This window comes from Pimephales promelas, chromosome 8 (genome assembly GCF_988280905.1).
Source record: "Pimephales promelas chromosome 8, fPimPro1.hap1.1, whole genome shotgun sequence".
In the NCBI taxonomy this organism is placed as follows: Eukaryota; Metazoa; Chordata; class Actinopteri; order Cypriniformes; family Leuciscidae; genus Pimephales; species Pimephales promelas.
This window is the reverse complement of record NC_142776.1, coordinates 14839157-14857522: the sequence shown is the minus strand read 5'-3', so window position 1 is coordinate 14857522 and position 18366 is coordinate 14839157. Positions and strand designations below refer to the sequence as shown.

General features: G+C 38.8%; 1 protein-coding gene across 1 annotated transcript in view; it reads left to right on the top strand.

Moving 5' to 3' along the window:
* The first annotated feature begins 5720 nt into the window (after positions 1-5720).
* nol11 (nucleolar protein 11) overlaps positions 5721-18366 on the top strand; it is a 93226-nt gene continuing 80580 nt past the window's right edge. Inside the window, exons 1-3 of the mRNA XM_039693820.2 lie at positions 5721-5921; positions 6137-6250; positions 6348-6404. Coding sequence (XP_039549754.1) covers positions 5775-5921; positions 6137-6250; positions 6348-6404 — 318 coding nt within the window. The 5' untranslated portion in view covers positions 5721-5774. The remainder of the gene's footprint in view (positions 5922-6136; positions 6251-6347; positions 6405-18366) is intronic.

Here is an 18366-nt window from a genome sequence, read left to right as displayed (position 1 = left end):
GCATTTGACGTAAGGATGCTCGTCCATTTCCGGTAGATTAAAGCGGAGGAAAACCGGAGAAAACAGGATTATGGCAGGGTCTTCAATATTTACTGTCCTCCCGTCTTTGAAACGAAATGTACATACGTTTAGATGTAATTTTATATATAGTTATGTTTATTTAATATAATTTTAAAAAGAAGCATAAACACAACGAGGGGTGTCTGTTTTATCTGTTTTTGTGACTAACGTTTCATTAGTATAACCATGGAATATAAAATTCAATATAAATTCTCGGTATTGCATTGGACTCTATGATCGGCGGAAGTTATCGAGCATCCCTAATGCTTCACCGGAAATACCGCCGTGCATAAAGCCCATACGTAGTGGATGGATGTGTGTTTTGGTGACGTCATTTACGCATGCGCAGTGCCGATCTCTGATTATAATTCGAATGCATTGGTTTAAATGTAAGCTCAATATTGTACTGAGATGATGTCAAACTGTGTAGTATAATACTGTTAAATAATTATAAGTAATTATTGATGAATAAGTAAGGAAAATGCTAAAATAATAACAGCATGGGGAAAATAAATCTTGTAATAATAAACTCGCATTTATGTTATACATTCAGAATTGCGAGAAAAAAGGTCAAAATTCTGACTTTATAGCACACAATTGCGACTTTATTTCACGCAATTCTGTCTTTATAACAAGCGATTGAGGCTTTATTTCACCTAATTCTGTCCTTATAACATGGATTGAGGCTTTCTTTCACCTAATTCTTTCTCTATAACATGCGATTAAGGCTTTATTTGACCTAATTCTGTCTTTATAAGATGCGATTGAGGCTTTATTTCACCTAATTCTGTCTTTATAACATGCGATTGAGGCTTTATTTCACGCAATTATGTCTTTATAACAAGCGATTGAGGCTTTATTTCACCTAATTCTGTCCTTATAACCAGGGCCGTATTAAGAGCTCACTGGGCCCCGGGGCTATGAGTTACTGCAGGGCCCCCCCACCACTTTAGGTCACCAACTACATGAGCTAAATGTTATATTATTATAGCCTACGAGTCATTTTATCCATCTATGATATACTTCACAGTTAAGTTATGTTACTTTTAACATGATTTTTTTATCATATCAAAATGTATTGACTAAAATTTCATAATTATTGTGACCAATTTCAATATCACCAAAAAATAATAGTAGCTTAAGAAAATAATCTCAAGCTTACTGATGACAAGAGTCACAAATTAAAATAGAACAAAGGCACAATAAATCGACCTATGAAAAACTTAAAGCACTGAATAATATTATATAAAGTAATCAAATATACAATACATGGTTTTCACTATAAATTCAACATTCATTCTTGTTAATTTTGCAAAAGTAATTCAGTCAAATGCAGTAAATTACTTTCTTTCTGATGTTTGATTAACATTATTGACACACATGGCGACAGCAGCTTTATTAGCAGCGTCTGTCACTTTGAGACCTCAGAGTCGGATTCAAGTGCGCTGTGCAAAACCGTCTCAAGTTCACCACAGTCTATGGTTCACCTTGGTCTCAAAACCAGCATTTACAAAATAAATTCTCCCGCTGCTCACTGTGCCTGAGCAGTTTGAAATAATTTGTATCCAAACCACAACGTTTAAAAACGCGTTTAAATGATAAACTTACATCATGATGGCGCAGCAAAATTTAAATATTTCTACCGGATATATTATCGCCAGTCCTTTAGGCGAATATTGAGTTTAATCAAACACAAAAAGCAAAATTATACATCCATCAAGTTAATATTCAAACTTACCGAAAGTTTGTGGGGTCGATGACGCTGTGTTTTAAGACTAGATTAGAATGAAGAGAAGAGTAAAGGCGATTTATTGGTTGATGTATAACCTATTCTAATAAGGCGCAGGCAGCAATCATCTATAGGCCTACGTGCAGCAGCAGGTCGGTCGTTCACAAGTTAAATATAGAATAAATATATTTGTCATATCAAATTAAAACCTGACGTTTCAATTTACCATGCCCTGCTCAGAGCCGTTGGCCCTGCATGCCTACGGGGGTTTGATTGACAGGTGGCCTGGCCAATCATAACGCCGAATACGCAACTTTGTCCGACAACAAAGCTGTCAGTCGGTGGACATGAACTTGAAAACGGTAATGTTTAAATTACTTAAATGACAATATTTGAAAGTTGAGACTTTGTTTCATATCAACAGTAAGCTGCTCTGAACTCTCTCTCGTAATCACTCGGTGTAACGTTAGTCTTTGCCCCGCGAAGTATTTTTCACTGCGTGAGTGCATGAGAACATGATGTGCGTGACTCGCGAGAGCCGCCTGGCTCGTGGCCCGTCCGTCACATAGTACCTAAAAAAGGCGGGTCTTTGCGAACGTCTCTATTAATGATAATGATTCCATGATAATGCATGGAATATAAGGCAAAGTGCAACTAAATAACAGGGATAATTTGTGGGGGACGTTGTTGCGTGGTAAGGCTTTGGTAATCAGATGGCTTGCAGTATCTGCTCCACAGCCAATCACGGGCCCCCTCCTTGCTTGGGCGCCGGGGCTTAAGCCCCGCCTAGCCCTATGGTTAATGCGGCCGTGCCTATGGTTAATGCGGCCGTGCTTATAACATGGATTGAGGCTTTCTTTCACCTAATTCTTTCTCTATAACATGCGATTAAGGCTTTATTTGACCTAATTCTGTCTTTATAAGATGCGACTGAGGCTTTATTTCACCTAATTCTGTCTTTATAACATGCGATTGAGGCTTTATTTCACGCAATTATGTCTTTATAACATGCGATTGAGGCTTATTTCAAGCAATTATGTCTTTTATGCGATTGAGGCTTTAGTTTATTTCACGCAATTATGTCTTTATAACATGCGATTGAGGCTTTATTTCACCTAATTCTGTCTTTATAACATGCGATTGAGGCTTTATTTCAAGCAATTATGTCTTTATGCGATTGAGGCTTTATTTCAAGCAATTATGTCTTTATAACATGCGATTGAGGCTTTATTTCACGCAATTCTGACTTTATATCTCACAATTCTGAGAAATAAAGTCTGCGAAAAGTAGCCTATAGGCTACTCGCAATTGTAAGGAAAAAGTCGCAATTATTAAAAAAAAAAGTTTTATTCTGAAAGCTCTGAAAATAAGAGCTTCGCTAGTGACCATATTTAAATGTATTCTTGGAAGATCAACGATTGTTCACCAACTCTCTAACTAGGCCTATGAATTCTTAATGTGCATGTGCCATCAGCGTTTATCACAGGATCGCGTTTAAAGTCTGTTTAGAGAGAACGATGTCATCCCCTAATTTAATAACAAATTATCATTTCGACAGAATCAAAACTAACTAGCTGTAAAATAACATTATTCATGAACCGCTATAAAGCAAAAACAATCTGTTACATTAAATTAAAGCTGCTTTGAAACAATCTAAATTGTTAAAAGCGATATATAAATCAAGATGACTTGACTTGACTAGTGCGCATACGCGCGTTACAGGGTCCAATACGTATTGGACCGTCCAGCTACGTCATCGTGCTACAGACTGCAGCGAGGACCTCTTGACCCCTGTCTCCTTTCAGTTGTGTGCAAGTTGCAAGAGGTCCTCGCTGTGTAACGGAGGCCAGCTAGTAGTTGCTGTGCGAGTAAACCTCACTCCCCGATCTCAATAGGCGCTCTAGCGACAGATGCTAGAGGCTGCAGTCTTTAGCCTCCTTGTTAGCACGCCTGACTCTCATGCCGGAAACCCGGGTTCGAGGCCCGCTCGGAGCGGGGCGAGTAGGACCCGGGTGTGAGGGGTTACATTGGTGCCGTGACCCGGATGAGAGTGAGGTTTAGGGGGGTGAGTGTAACGGAGGCCAGCTAGTAGTTGCTGTGCGAGTAAACCTCACTCCCCGATCTCAATAGGCGCTCTAGCGACAGATGCTAGAGGCTGCAGTCTTTAGCCTCCTTGCTAGAGCGCCCGACTCTCACGCCGGAGACCCGGGTTAGAGGCCCGCTCGGAGCGGGGCGAGTAGGACCCGGGTGAAGGGGTTACAGCTGCAGTCGGAGACAGGGGTCAAGAGGTCCTCGCTGCAGTCTGTAGCACGATGACGTAGCTGGACGGTCCAATACGTATTGGACCCTGTAACGCGCGCATGCGCACTAGTCAAGTCAAGTCATCTTGATTTATATATCGCTTTTAACAATTTAGATTGTTTCAAAGCAGCTTTAATTTAATGTAACAGATTGTTTTTGCTTTATAGCGGTTCATGAATAATGTTATTTTACAGCTAGTTAGTTTTGATTCTGTCGAAATGATAATTTGTTATTAAATTAGGGGATGACACCGTTCTCAAACAGACTTTAAACGCGATCCTGTGATAAACGCTGATGGCACATGCACATTAAGAATTCATAGGCCTAGTTAGAGAGTTGGTGAACAATCGTTGATCTTCCAAGAATACATTTAAATATGGTCACGAGCGAAGCTCTTATTTTCAGAGCTTTCAGAATAAAACTTTTTTTTTTTAATAATTGCGACTTTTTCCTTACAATTGCGAGTAGCCTATAGGCTACTTTTCGCAGACTTTATTTCTCAGAATTGTGAGATATAAAGTCAGAATTGCGTGAAATAAAGACTTAATCGCATGTTATAAAGATAATTGCTTGAAATAAAGCCTCAATCGCATAAAGACATAATTGCTTGAAATAAAGCCTCAATCGCATGTTATAAAGACAGAATTAGGTGAAATAAAGCCTCAATCGCATGTTATAAAGACATAATTGCGTGAAATAAACTAAAGCCTCAATCGCATAAAAGACATAGCTAATTGCTTGAAATAAGCCTCAATCGCATGTTATAAAGACATAATTGCGTGAAATAAAGCCTCAATCGCATGTTATAAAGACAGAATTAGGTGAAATAAAGCCTCAATTGCATCTTATAAAGACAGAATTAGGTCAAATAAAGCCTTAATCGCATGTTATAGAGAAAGAATTAGGTGAAAGAAAGCCTCAATCCATGTTATAAGGACAGAATTAGGTGAAATAAAGACATAATTGCGTGAAATAAAGCCTCAATGTTATAAAGACAGAATTAGGTGAAATAAAGCCTCAATCGCATCTTATAAAGACAGAATTAGGTCAAATAAAGCCTTAATCGCATGTTATAGAGAAAGAATTAGGTGAAAGAAAGCCTCAATCCATGTTATAAGGACAGAATTAGGTGAAATAAAGCCTCAATCGCTTGTTATAAAGACAGAATTGCGTGAAATAAAGTCGCAATTGTGTGCTATAAAGTCAGAATTCTGACCTTTTTTCTCGCAATTCTGAATGTATAACATAAATGCGAGTTTATTATTACAAGATTTATTTTCCCCATGCTGTTATTATTTTAGCATTTTCCTTACTTATTCATCAATAATTACTTATAATTATTTAACAGTATTATACTACACAGTTTGAACATCATCTCAGTACAATATTGAGCTTACATAAACCAATGCATTCGAATTATAATCAGAGATCGGCACTGCGCATGCGTAAATGACGTCACCAAAACACACATCCATCCACTACGTATTGGACCATCCAGCTACGTCATCGTGCTACAGGCTGCAGCGAGGGGTGTCTCGCAAGTTGTGTGGCCAATGGAGAAAAAATATAATGCTTTCACACTCCTGTCCAGCTGGTGGCGGTAATATACCAGAAGTTGGTTTATCAACGACTTTAAGCAGTACTAGAAAAAGAAGAATCACTCGGCCCGCGTGGAAAGAGAAACATGGCTGCGTTGTTTGAAGGATACACACTGTGTGGAATTGGACCAGCGCAAAATTCTTCGAATTCGGGAATTCTGGGTATTGAATTGGGCAGAGATATCGACCATGTCCTCGTAACCGACGCTTCGAGATCTGTTACTGTTTACAAGGTAAAATTGGGTTAGTTGTAAATACTGTTTGTCTCATAATGGATTGCATGCAGTGCTGTGTTAAATTCTAGCACGTGAACATGAGCGCTACATCACACAAACACAGGAAATGCTCCAACGGCATATAATGCTGTTTTATTTTTTCTGTAAATGTTATTCAGAAAGTAATTTGGTAGCTGTTTGTGTTGCTGTTTAACCGATATCTTGATTAATAGGTGTCTGATCAGAAGCCTACGGGCAGTTGGACAGTGAAACATGGGCAGATAATCACCTGCCCCGCTGTGTTTAATACTCAGTCCCAGGAATATGTGGTTGTAACTGATGACAGGGTAAGGATCGAGACATGATGTTTTCCATATGAATAATTCAGTTTTACATGCAGAGTACTTACAATTATTTTTTTTATTTATTGTTCGTGTGTCTAAGGTTGTCAGAGTTTGGAAAGATGATGATGTCTACTTGGAAAAGGCTTTCAAAGCTACAGTAAGTGAAGTTAAAATTCATAAGGATTCATTTGAGTGAGTGGTACCTGCCAGGGGCAGATAAACGTACAGGGTAGGCTAACCTGGACTGTATCAGAGAATAGCTAGCTGTGTCCCAATGTGAAGGCTGTGGACTTAGAAGGATGCAGCCTATTTGTCCTTCGAAGGATGCATCATGTAGCCTTCTTGGGATGTCCTAATTGCGCAACCAGGTGTTCCTGATTACCGCTCCTGGCGCCAATCTACGGTGTAAGGCCATGTCCACACGGAGTTTTTCCCTCCTGCGTTTAAAAAAAAACCTCCATCCACATGAAAACGCAAAAACAAGCCATCAAGCGCTGTCAAGAGCATGCAACACCAGCAGGCGGCGATATAAACCTAACCGTAAAGCCACGTTAGCTAATCAGAAGCCGTCAGCGGTGCAAAAACTCCGGTTTCGCTGTCTACACGACAACACTGCAACCGACTTTTCAGAAAATACTCACCCTGGCAGGGGTTTTCAAAAATGTTCGGTTTCAGTGTCCTTTCACGTTTCCGTGTGGACGAACGGCCAAACCGCGTAAAAAAAGTCACGGTTATAAAAATACCCGTGTCCGTGTGGACATGGCCTGAGTACCATCCTGCCATCCTGATCATTTATTTGATAAATTTGATAAATATATATATAGCCAGAATTTTACAGGCCTATTCTGGGTGTGGTGGCGACTCATATGGGCTCGTATGGGTTCTTGAGGCTTTTTTGTGCGTCTTGATATGATACACGTCGCCACCAAATTTCGCGCTTGTAGGTTGAACGTGGACGAGGGGCTAATTTTTTACAATTTTCTAGGTGGCGCTAGTGTGCCATTTTGCCATGCCCATCCACGAAACTCAGAAAATACAAAATTATTCACCAGTCCTGACATGCGTGAGACGAAACGACACTTTCGTGAGTTTTTGAGCATGTTGCGGCCCCGAAAATGGCGCTTACTTTGCAGAAAAAAAAAATAAAGTTGCAAGCAGCGATGGGCAAGCCCTCGCACCTGTCGCGCGTCGGGTTGTGAGGCGGCCGCGTTGCATATTCTGGAGCTCAGCCGATGCGGCTGTGAATTTGCTATGCTTCATTGAAGGTCACTTCCTGTTGCCAGCAGGTGGCGCTATGACTTGGTGAATGTCGGCATGTAGATTTGTTCAGGGCGGGACTCTTGTCAAATGTGTAAAATTTGGTGCAGATCTGGGCATTTACAGCCAAGTTACTACAACTTCCTGTTTCATGGCGAATCATCGACGCCACAGACACACCCATCGACGAAAACATGCAGATAGCACAACTTTACATCGTCAACGCCTTTAGAAGGCACAGCAGAAATGTGAAGTCAATTCGACTAAATCCCTAGGAGGAGTTAGTTAAAGTACGTAATGAGTAAATCATCCAAAAATGGCGGTGAAATTAGAAATGGCCGACTTCCTGTTGAGTTTAGGGCATCGCTCCAAGAGACTTTTCTGTGCGTCTGGACATGGTAGATGTACCATAGAAATTTCGAACATGTCGTTCAATCATGCGACGGGGGCTGCTTCTTTAAAGGTCACTTCCTGTTGACCGATATATCGGCCGGCCGATATTTGAGGTTGTTACGTGTATCGGAATCGGCCGATACACCGCTGCGCGTTCGCCGATAGTTTTTTTTTTTTTTCCCGCCGTTATTTAAAGCAGGCGGCCACGGGCAGCTCTGTGCTGCTGGAGATGCTGCATTTCACGTGCCCCACTAGCAGAGTGCAACCTTCTCTTCACGAGAATGGTAACTTAAACTTTCAAAGGATCTTTTAAATGTTTGACTGCTGAAATATTGTCAAACACTTTGAAAATGGAAACACGTCGCCCTATAACTGTTATGTGCTTCCAACTAAGCAAGTTTGTGGGTCCAAATGGAAAACGCGAATGCCTCGTCTATAAAACTTAACTGCTTGCCATTGTATTAGGGAGCTCCAAATAGCTAAGGTGTAGGCTATCCGTTCAGTATGCATTAGGACTGTCTATGAATATTCTACATTTGAATATCTATTAATTTTTAAGGTGAAAATTAATATTTGAATGTGGAAAAACACGCCTGCGGTTGCAGACTAATAACGTTACCACAGCTGCACAGCTCGCTCAGAGCGCTCACTGTCGGTTCCATACTGTGAAACTTCAATCACTGAATGAAGCCTGTTATATTTGGGACAAGAGTCACGACTCGCAACCTTAAATTGCTTGCACAAAACTCTTGATCAGCACTCAACATTTGTTTGTTGTTGTTCATTTAACCGACGCGCAGAGAGCGTGAGGGCGAGAGAGAGAGTGCCTGCTACGAGTCCGGGCGAGAGAGAGAGAGTGCCTGAGCGAGTCCAGGGTGAGAGTGAGCTCTGCGGTCTTGGCCATTAGTTGATTTACTTGCTTTTTAATACGTTGTCAAATGTTTAAACTCAAATGAACTATCTAATACTAGTTGTTATGTCTCTTTGTATTAATGTGTCCTGTTATTGACGTAATGCGCGTCAATAACAAAATGCGCAACGGGATGTTCGGATATGTTTTTTAGAGGGAATATGCAAACTCCATTTGAGCAATTTTGACAGCCCTAGTATGCATACGGGTGCTGTAACGAACACTGGTCATAGGATTAAGTAATGCCAACGTTGTTCTGTGCTTTTTGTGGGAGATTTATTCAGCGCCCACCTGGCTGAGGTTTGGACGTGTGTGGTGTGTCTCCCTCGCCATCGCAGTGATATTAGAGACTAGACATGCTCATTTTATTTTATGTAGAAAAATTGAAACCATGCAGTATATAGTTCGTTTCTTTTAAAATGAAGTACAGTGTGCACTGTGCACTTTATTATGCTGGTTGCTACTGTGTGCAATAGTGTAATTTAATTTATGCTTATTTATTTTCAGCACTGAACTTTTTTTGTTCTACTTTGTTTTTAATATTTGTTAAATTGTTTATCTTCTTGTTCTACCTCACATGTTTTTACTATTTGTTAAATATTAATTTTTGAAGTTAGTTATATGTTACTTTTATTAAATTGAGACCTGTAACATTTGTTAACATCATGTAATTTTTATGATGTAAATTGAGGGAGCAAAATGTATCGGCTCCAAATATCGGCTCAAGAAAATCGGCAGCCCGTATCGGTCATCGGCTAAGGCTGATGGTAAAAAAATCGGTATCGGCACTAAAAAATCCATATCGGTCGATCCCTAGTTGAGACGTTGGCTTGACGTTGTATTTTGATGAGTAAGTACCACAACCTGAAACCAACATATCAACGTCTAATGATGTTAGAATTTGTCGTTGTGTGGACGATGCATTATCACGTTAAGAACATGTTGGGTTTTGGTCACCATAACTCACGACCAAATGTCAATGTTTGACGTAAATATGACGTTGTCAGGAGACGTTGGTTTGACGTTATTTGGTTAGTTAATAACAATAACACAACCTAAAACCAACAAAATATCAACATGTAATGATGTTGTAACAGACGTTGTGTGGACGTTACAATTATGATGCCAAGATGGCGTTTGATTTTGGTCACCATACCTCAACACTAAATGTTAGTATTTGACGTCAATGTGACATTGGTTTGAGACGTTGGCTTAACTTTGGATTTTGGTTACTTTAAAACGCAACCTAAAAATAACAAAAGATCAACGTTTAATGATGTTAGAACTGACGTTATATGGATGTTAACATTATGACGTTAAAGAGACGCTGATTTTTGGTCACCATACCTTTATGACTAAATATCAGTATTTGACGTTGGTTTGAGACGTTGGCTCAACGTTGGATTTTAGTTTCTTTACAACACAACCTAAAAATAACAAAGGAGCAACGTCTAATAATGTTAGAATTTGACATTGTTTTGAAGTTACCATTATGACGTCAAGGAGATGTTAGGTTGTGGTCACCATACCTAACGACTAAATGTTAGGGATGCACCGAAATGAAAATTCTTGGCCGAAACCGAAAACCGAAAAAGAGGAAACCAAGGCCGAAAACCGAAACACCGAAAGAAATTATGCCAATTATTAGTATAATTGCATTTATGGCTATGACTGTGTACAAACTTTACTAAAATCAAGGCATTGCAATTGCATAAATTAATATAACATTTTCAAAGAATAAATCAATTACAAATTATGCAAATATTTATTTAGCACAATGCACAGTATAAAATAAAATTCAAACTAAAATGTTTAACTTGACCCCACTCATGTGTACACTAAATAATAATCTACTGGCCTGCAGAAAGGTTTTAAAATGAAATGTTCTCTCAAAAACAAAGCCGAGCACAAACTTCTCATCACACTAGCACCCAGTTTGCATGTCTAAATTAGTTACATTTTAAAAATTTAGCATACAATAGCATAAAAAGCCTTTTTAAATGAACAATGGTCCATGTTTAATACAAATGTACATGAAACTTAATGAAACATGTTTAGTGAATGTAGAAAATATTTAATTAATTTAGTTCTATACATACATGTTCCCAAATATACATATTTTTTTGTAATGTCACAAGTAATAATCTCAGGGTTTACTGAGTGTTACATGATTATTTTTGTATTGGTGGTGGAATACTAAAAAAATAAACATTGTCATGTATCTGTCTTCTTCTCACCGATTCCTGATGGTTAGAGAGGACAGTTACTTGAGTCGTCCCCTGTCGTTTCAAGGAATAGTACAACGGAGAGCGCGTCAAGTATAAACGCCTCGACCGTTTGGAGCAGTGCACGCGCTGTTTGTGGAGACTCGCGCTGCCTTGTTTCGCCTGCCTCCGCAGCGCGAGTCTTAATTATAATTTTTAATTGTTTCATCCACCTATATCTGCTCTAAACAATGCGTGCCGCCATGACGACGACTCCGGTTGTGAGCGGGTCAAGAGCGGTGCGCGCGCTGTCTGTGGAGACTCGCGCTGCCTTGTTTATACTTTCGCCTGCCTCCGTAGCGCGAGTCTCCACAGACAGCGCGCGCACCGCTCTTGACCCGCTCGCATCCGGACTCGTCGTCATGGCGGCGCGCATTGTTTAGAGGTTTCCGTCTCATCGCGGGTTCAGATACACTGAAATACGTCCACACCACAGACATGTTGCTTCAGACAAGCACGTGCAGGTCGCGGTTTCTGTTTGCGTCATCACAACATTTCGGCCGTATTGTTTCGGTGATAAAAGTCTTTCGGCCGAAAACCGAAAATGCACTTTTGGGCCATTTTCGGCCGAAAATTTTCGGCGGCCGAATATTCGGTGCATCCCTACTAAATGTCAATGTTTGACGTAAATATGACATTGTCTCGAGATGTTGGCTTGACGTTGTATTTTGGTTTGTTAATACCACAACCTAAAACCAACAAAATAACAACGTCTAATGATGTTAGAATTTGACATTGTGCAGACATCAACATTATGACGTCAAGATGATGTTGGGTTTTGGTCACCACGCATCACATATAAATGTTTGTCGTAGGACGTTGTGTTGAGACGTTGGCTTGACATTGGATTTTGGTTAGTTAATACCACAACCTGAAACCAACAAAATATCAACGTCTAATGATGTTAGAATTTGACGTTGTGTGGACGATGCATTATAATGTTAAGAACATGTTGGGTTTTGGTCACCATACCTCATGACTAAATGTCAGTTTTTGACGTAAATATGACGTTGTCAGGAGACGTTGGCATGAAGTTGTATTTTGGTTAGTTAATACCACAACCTAAAACCAACAAAATATCAACATCTAATGATGTTGGAATTTGGACGTTGTGTGGACGTTACCATTATGACGTCAAAAAGACGTTGGATTTTGGTAACTTTACAACAGAACCGAAAAATAACAAAATATGAACGTCAGCTGACGTCATTATTTGACGTCAATTTAACGTTCGCCATAGATGTTGAGTTGATGTTGGATTTTGGTCACAGACGTCGCAACCAAAATTAAACCAAATATCAATGTCATATGACGTTGTGTGTCTGCTGGGAAGGCAGGCAAAGGCATTCGTTTTCAAGTCGAGTTCGCACGCCACTGCGCAATACACACACAGTGTGTGTGTACACACATTCATAATCTGGACGATGATAGCTTATTTAATGTATGAAGTAATGTATATGTCCAAAAAAAAGGGTAATGTCATGCTTTGTAGTCGTGCTATACTGTATGGTGTTTGGTTGTAAAATGTATTACCTGAATGAAACGAAATCGAATGTATCGTCGTGTGGAATGATTCATTCACAGACAGCTTACGAAGTAACATACGAAGATGTTCAACTAATAAAGATCTTCATCGCTGGCATCATACAAAAATATGATGCATTTGCAGATTTACCACAGCCACTTCATACAACGCTCTTGATGTTGTTTATCTTCCTGTTACGACTCCGAGACGATTCAGCGTGTGCAGGAAACTGAACAGATCATTCAAACTGATTTGTGAACCGATTTAGACAGATCTGCCCAACTTGCTTGATGAAGTCTTTGAACAGAATCAACTCAAAAGAGTGATTCATTTGTGAATTGCGCTTTGCTCATGCCCAGAAAAAAGAGAGAGCGCGCGCTTGGAATAAACTATGCTTTTAACAACGTATTGCATTAAAATAAAGTAACGAGAGGAACGTCGCTCAATGTAACGAAGTAAAAGTACAGTTTTTTCATAAGAAATTTACTCGAGTTAAAGTAAAAGTACCCACAATTAAATCTACTCTTAAAAGTAAAAATTTTCCCCAAAAAAAATACTCAAGCAGGGCTCCAGACTAACTTCCAGACTAAGTGCTGTTGCCCCTAACTGAAAATTTTAGGAGCGCAATCAGAAAATTTAGGGGCACACCTTAAATCAGCTCGCAAAGCAATTATTCAAATTTACCCCAAAACAACTGTAATACTGACAAATTCTATAATAATAAATAGACTTAACATTATGATATGCTGTTTTATTTTAAGTTCACAGGGCTCCAGACTCAAATTTGAAAGCAGCACCACCTCAACTGAGAACTCACACCGAGTTCTACAAAAAAAAAAAGAAAAAAAATCTAGTATCACTGGGGCTGACAATAAATCACTAGGGTGTAGATGAAATTAACTTTAGTTCTCATTTATAATGTCTTAGGCCTAATATTAAATAAAAAAAAAAACTATTAATTTGAAAACATGTATATGGAGTGAAAATAGCCAATAAACATTCCTACTGTTTACAATGGTGTTATTATTTTTTAAATAAATGTTTAAATAAGAGTCTTAAAATGTTTATTTTAGGACAATCTTTGAAGGATGAACAAAAAATGTGTTAGTCATCACATAAAAAATACAAAAAATAAAATATTTATATGTGATATTATAGTTTTGATTTTGAAGTGCTAGAAAAAGATGTGTAGTAGGCTACTTGTAAGTGTTTAACCATAAATATGATAATGTGGAAGAAATAGTCAGAGTTAAGTTACTACATTAGCCTAAATCCATGGTGAGCTGCTGATTTAGTGGACTGAAAGCCTTCTATAAGTGTTTATCCTGGTTTCCACGTCAGCGCTGTTGATATGATAACTTATAACTTACTATATATGATTTATAACAGAACTCTGCGCCGAATCGGAATGTTTGTCACTGGATCTCGTGGTGTTGATGTTACTAATTCTGAAGCGAATTCAATGGATTCATTCACTGGATCTCCTAACAGTGTCGCGTGAGCGAGATCGGCCCGCGACTGGCAAGTTCGGGGCTTTTTTAACTGTCAGTGGTTCGGGTCGCTGGTGCTGTTGCTCGACGGTCCTAATCATGAGTATCGTATTTTCGTTCCACTCCACTTTCGTTTCGTTTCATTTTGTTTGCATTCGCTGCAAGGTAACGAGTCGATAGATCGCTTATTTGCTCAGACGCACATAGCAGGTTGTGATATTTGTCTCCGTCTCCTTCCCACAGACGTTTATGCGCGCGATTCTTGTCACTGATTCATTGACGCGCCCCTTCCACGCTTAACCATGCGTTTAACGTGTGGCAAATTTGGTCGCACATGTGCGACTGGATGTAAAATTCACGCCTGCAGAACAGAGGGGCGGGGTTTATTATTTAAAGGCATATGACACTCAAACAGCTTGCTGATAACAAGAGCTGATTTTGACCAGGTAAAATGGTGTTTTCTTAAAATACTGAGAATTTTTAATAAAAGTATATTACAAAGTTTTCATTTAGACCCTAAACATTCATATTAACTTTTACAAAAATGGCATTATATGACCACTTTAAGCCAACGATTCGATTATTTTCGATTTTTCAGAATTTCCCACAATACGATTCGATTCAATACTAGATATTTTTTATGATATATATTGAGTTTAAAAAAATTATAATAATTAGCCTTTTATTGAGAATACAGAAACCGCATTTGTAGCGAGCAGGACACGACCGACGTAAGAGAATGGCGCTAGGCCGGTGGCATGGGTGTTAATGACTGTCACCTGTGAGACGCAACGGTCTCTCGATCTTCAGCTCATCGATCCTCTTTTTGATAACGTCTTATTTGCACTCTTGATGTTTTAGAGTGTCACCCCTTCATTGCTGTACACTTTTTTTTTTATGCAGAGTTGCTGATCTGTAGCTTGTACCATCAAAAGTTTCTCTGAGTTTTCCTGTTTTTTAGTATTTTCTATTCATTTCCTATGTCGTCCGTTTTTGACTGGGAGGAAGCTAAGTGTGACTTTTTTTTTTTTACAGCCCTTGAACAAATCAGAATCATCTCTTTTTTTTTTTTTGTTCATATAGGTAATACAACAAAAATCACCCCCATCCGATAAAGCAAAAAAATTAAATAATTAAAAACGTAAATGTTTTCTACCTTTTTCAGACGAAGAAGCCCAGAGAGTTAAAAATTTGATTTGACGGGTTTGGAGCTGTGATCCATGCGTTCACCGGGGTCTCAGCGCTCACCCCGCCTGAAACAGCATTACCTCAGCTGGTGCTTCTGACGTTTGCCCCTGGTTCTTCTGATGTCTCTAGTCTAGTGGTTAAATTATATAAACATGAGAGATAATTCATCTTGTGTATATCTAACGGGCGATCTTTGGTCTCATTAATTGATCATTTGTTCCCTGGCAATTTGTTTTGGCTGAGGGGAAAGTGAAGTTTCATAACTTCATATTTAGGCTATTTTAACATTGTATCCTGTAGGGGTGTAACGGTACACAAAAGTCACGGTTCGGTACGTACCTCGGTTTTAAAGTCACGGTTCGGTACGTTTTTGAAACAGCAGAAAGAAAGAAATTTCTTGTCTTGTATAACTTATTATACCTTTTATAGTATCTTGTCTTACAGATCAATAAAACTGAAATTTAACAAAAATAGACAGGGTTGTCATTTTATTCTATATAGACTATATTTTATATAGCCTTTTCATTACTGTTTTATTCGCTGTATACTGTTTATTTTGACTATAGGGGTGTAACGGTACACAAATCACGGTTCGGTACGTACCTCGGTTTTAAAGTCACGGTTCGGTAGGTTTTCGATACAGCAAAAAGAAAGAAATGCCAGAGAAATTTCCTATTTGTTTAAAGAAAAAATATTTTTAAATAAGTGTGAGTTTTCCTAGATCTTGAAACTTTCAGGTTTATAAATAGGGGTCATCTTTGAAGAATGAACAAATAATGTTTTGGTTATCACATTAAAAATAACATTTAAATATATATTTATTTATATAATATTTGAATTTTGAAGTGCTGGAAAAAGATGTGTGAAGTACTTGAAAGCATTTCACCATTCCAGCCAAACTGGTTACAGTTAGTGTTACTATATTAAATCCATGGTGAATGTTGCTGGTCTGTGGACGTAAAGTACCAGTTCATTCACGGCACAATGTTTCTCCTGGTTTCCATGACAGCGCTGTTTGATCTAATAGAGATCTACGGTAGGGGTGCACGATATTGACAAAAATGTGATATTGCGATATCGATAATGAATATTGCGATATCGATATTAATTTCGATATTTTTAAACGGATGAAAAAATACAAAAGTTATTGGAAAACGCATCAAAAAGATTAATAAATAAAACAAGTTTTCTTACAACATAAGATTTATTTCAACTGACAGTCATATTGGACTGGTACAGCATTAATAAATAGGCCTAAATAATATGTGAACAGAACAGGACATGTTAGTTGTGTACACTACACTGTAAAAGATAATAAATAAATAGCAAGTCTACAGAACACACTATGCAAAATAAACCCCACTATATGCGTTTTCTTTGACCGAATAGCTATCTGATCGTGAAAAGACCAGGTGTAAATGCCCTGTGAAACGCATTCGTGACGTATTTGAATCTAATCGCTCAAACCACTTCAGGAGGCGGTCTGGGCCGCATTTCAGTTGAAATTGGACAAATGTAAATGCATCTCGTTACTGAATAAACCACATATGTAAAATGTACTCCTTCCAAAAACGCTAAAAATGAGAACGTTACAGGCTTGTCATGTTATAGCCAGATATGACGACGAGCGCGACTGCAACACGCATCACCGCAGATGAGCAGCTGTTGAACATTTCCTTTTCATCAAGCCAATGCGCAAACTATCGCAAATCAAAGTGAAAGTAAGTCGCAGACGCTTTTCACAGTTATCTTCATTAAAAGTAAATAAACGAACTGATCTTATTTTACCTGATGATCATAAAACGCAGCTCATAACTGTTGACGTGACGGTGACGTGCACTCCATTAAATCTGCATATAGCGCGGGAATTGAAGATCGTATTTTGATAAATCAGATAGCTATCCGATCAGTGAAAACGCATGAAGTTGCCAGGTGGACCGTGGCCTGATGTTTAAAGGCTACTTGTGCGCTGGTGTGCGCGTCGAGCCGGGGCAAGTGTGTGTGTGTGTGTGTGTGGGACTGTGTGGCAGGAGAGCAAGGGAGAAGTGAGAGAGTGACGGCGGTTAGCTTTGGAGCGAGTAGCGACTTTATATTGAGAAAAACAAAGTGTCTCTCCTGTTCTTTCTGACCACTGTGGGAAATCTGTAGCATGAAAAGTTAAACCTCTCTTGATTTAATATTGTTTATGGAAAAGGAGAATCAGGAAATGAGTCGGGGGGAAATGCAACGGTGCATGTCGGACCAGACGCATCATAAACAAAATATTGCATAAATATCGCGACACTTTCGATATGGATATCGAGCAACGTGATATCGCGATAACGATATTGATTCGATATATCGTGCACCCCTAATCTACGGTTAATAACGGAGAAATGTGAATGCATCTCACTAGATCTCGCAGCGATGTTATTACCTCAGTGGCGAATTCAAATGTTTTCTTTACCGGATCTCTTAGCGCGGTGTGGTAACAGTGTTGCTTGATCGAGAATGATACCAAATCGGATGCATGTTGTGGACGTATACTTCCATGCTAGAGCCATTTGTTGCCATGGCAAGCAATCCCATTAAAGTTTTTTGCAAGAAAAATTCACACCTTTTTGCAGGAAACATTCACACGTTTTTGCCTTCCAACCAAACCGGATTGGTTGTTCTTTTAAAGCCTCTCCCAACACCCAGACCACTATTGGAGGACAGGACACATTGAAAACCAAGTAAAGGGACTTTATTGGTTACTTTTAAACATAGCCCACCCTAGGCCTTATAGCATAGTGATGCAGATATTGCTCAAATATATACCAAACCTCCCTCCCCCAATTTTAATATATTCATTAAAATAAAATTGATATATATATATATATATATATATATATATATATATATAGTGTGTGTATATACAGTATATATATATATATATATATATAACACAAAGAACAATGGGAAAGTCTGAAATTTTTATTAAGGTGTATAACACATTCCAAATAGCATTATAAACAAGCATTACAGAGGAATGGGGGAACAAAAACAAGAAAAAAAAAACTATGAAGTAATGACATCTCAAAAGAAGAAAAAAAAACATGGACGGTATTAGG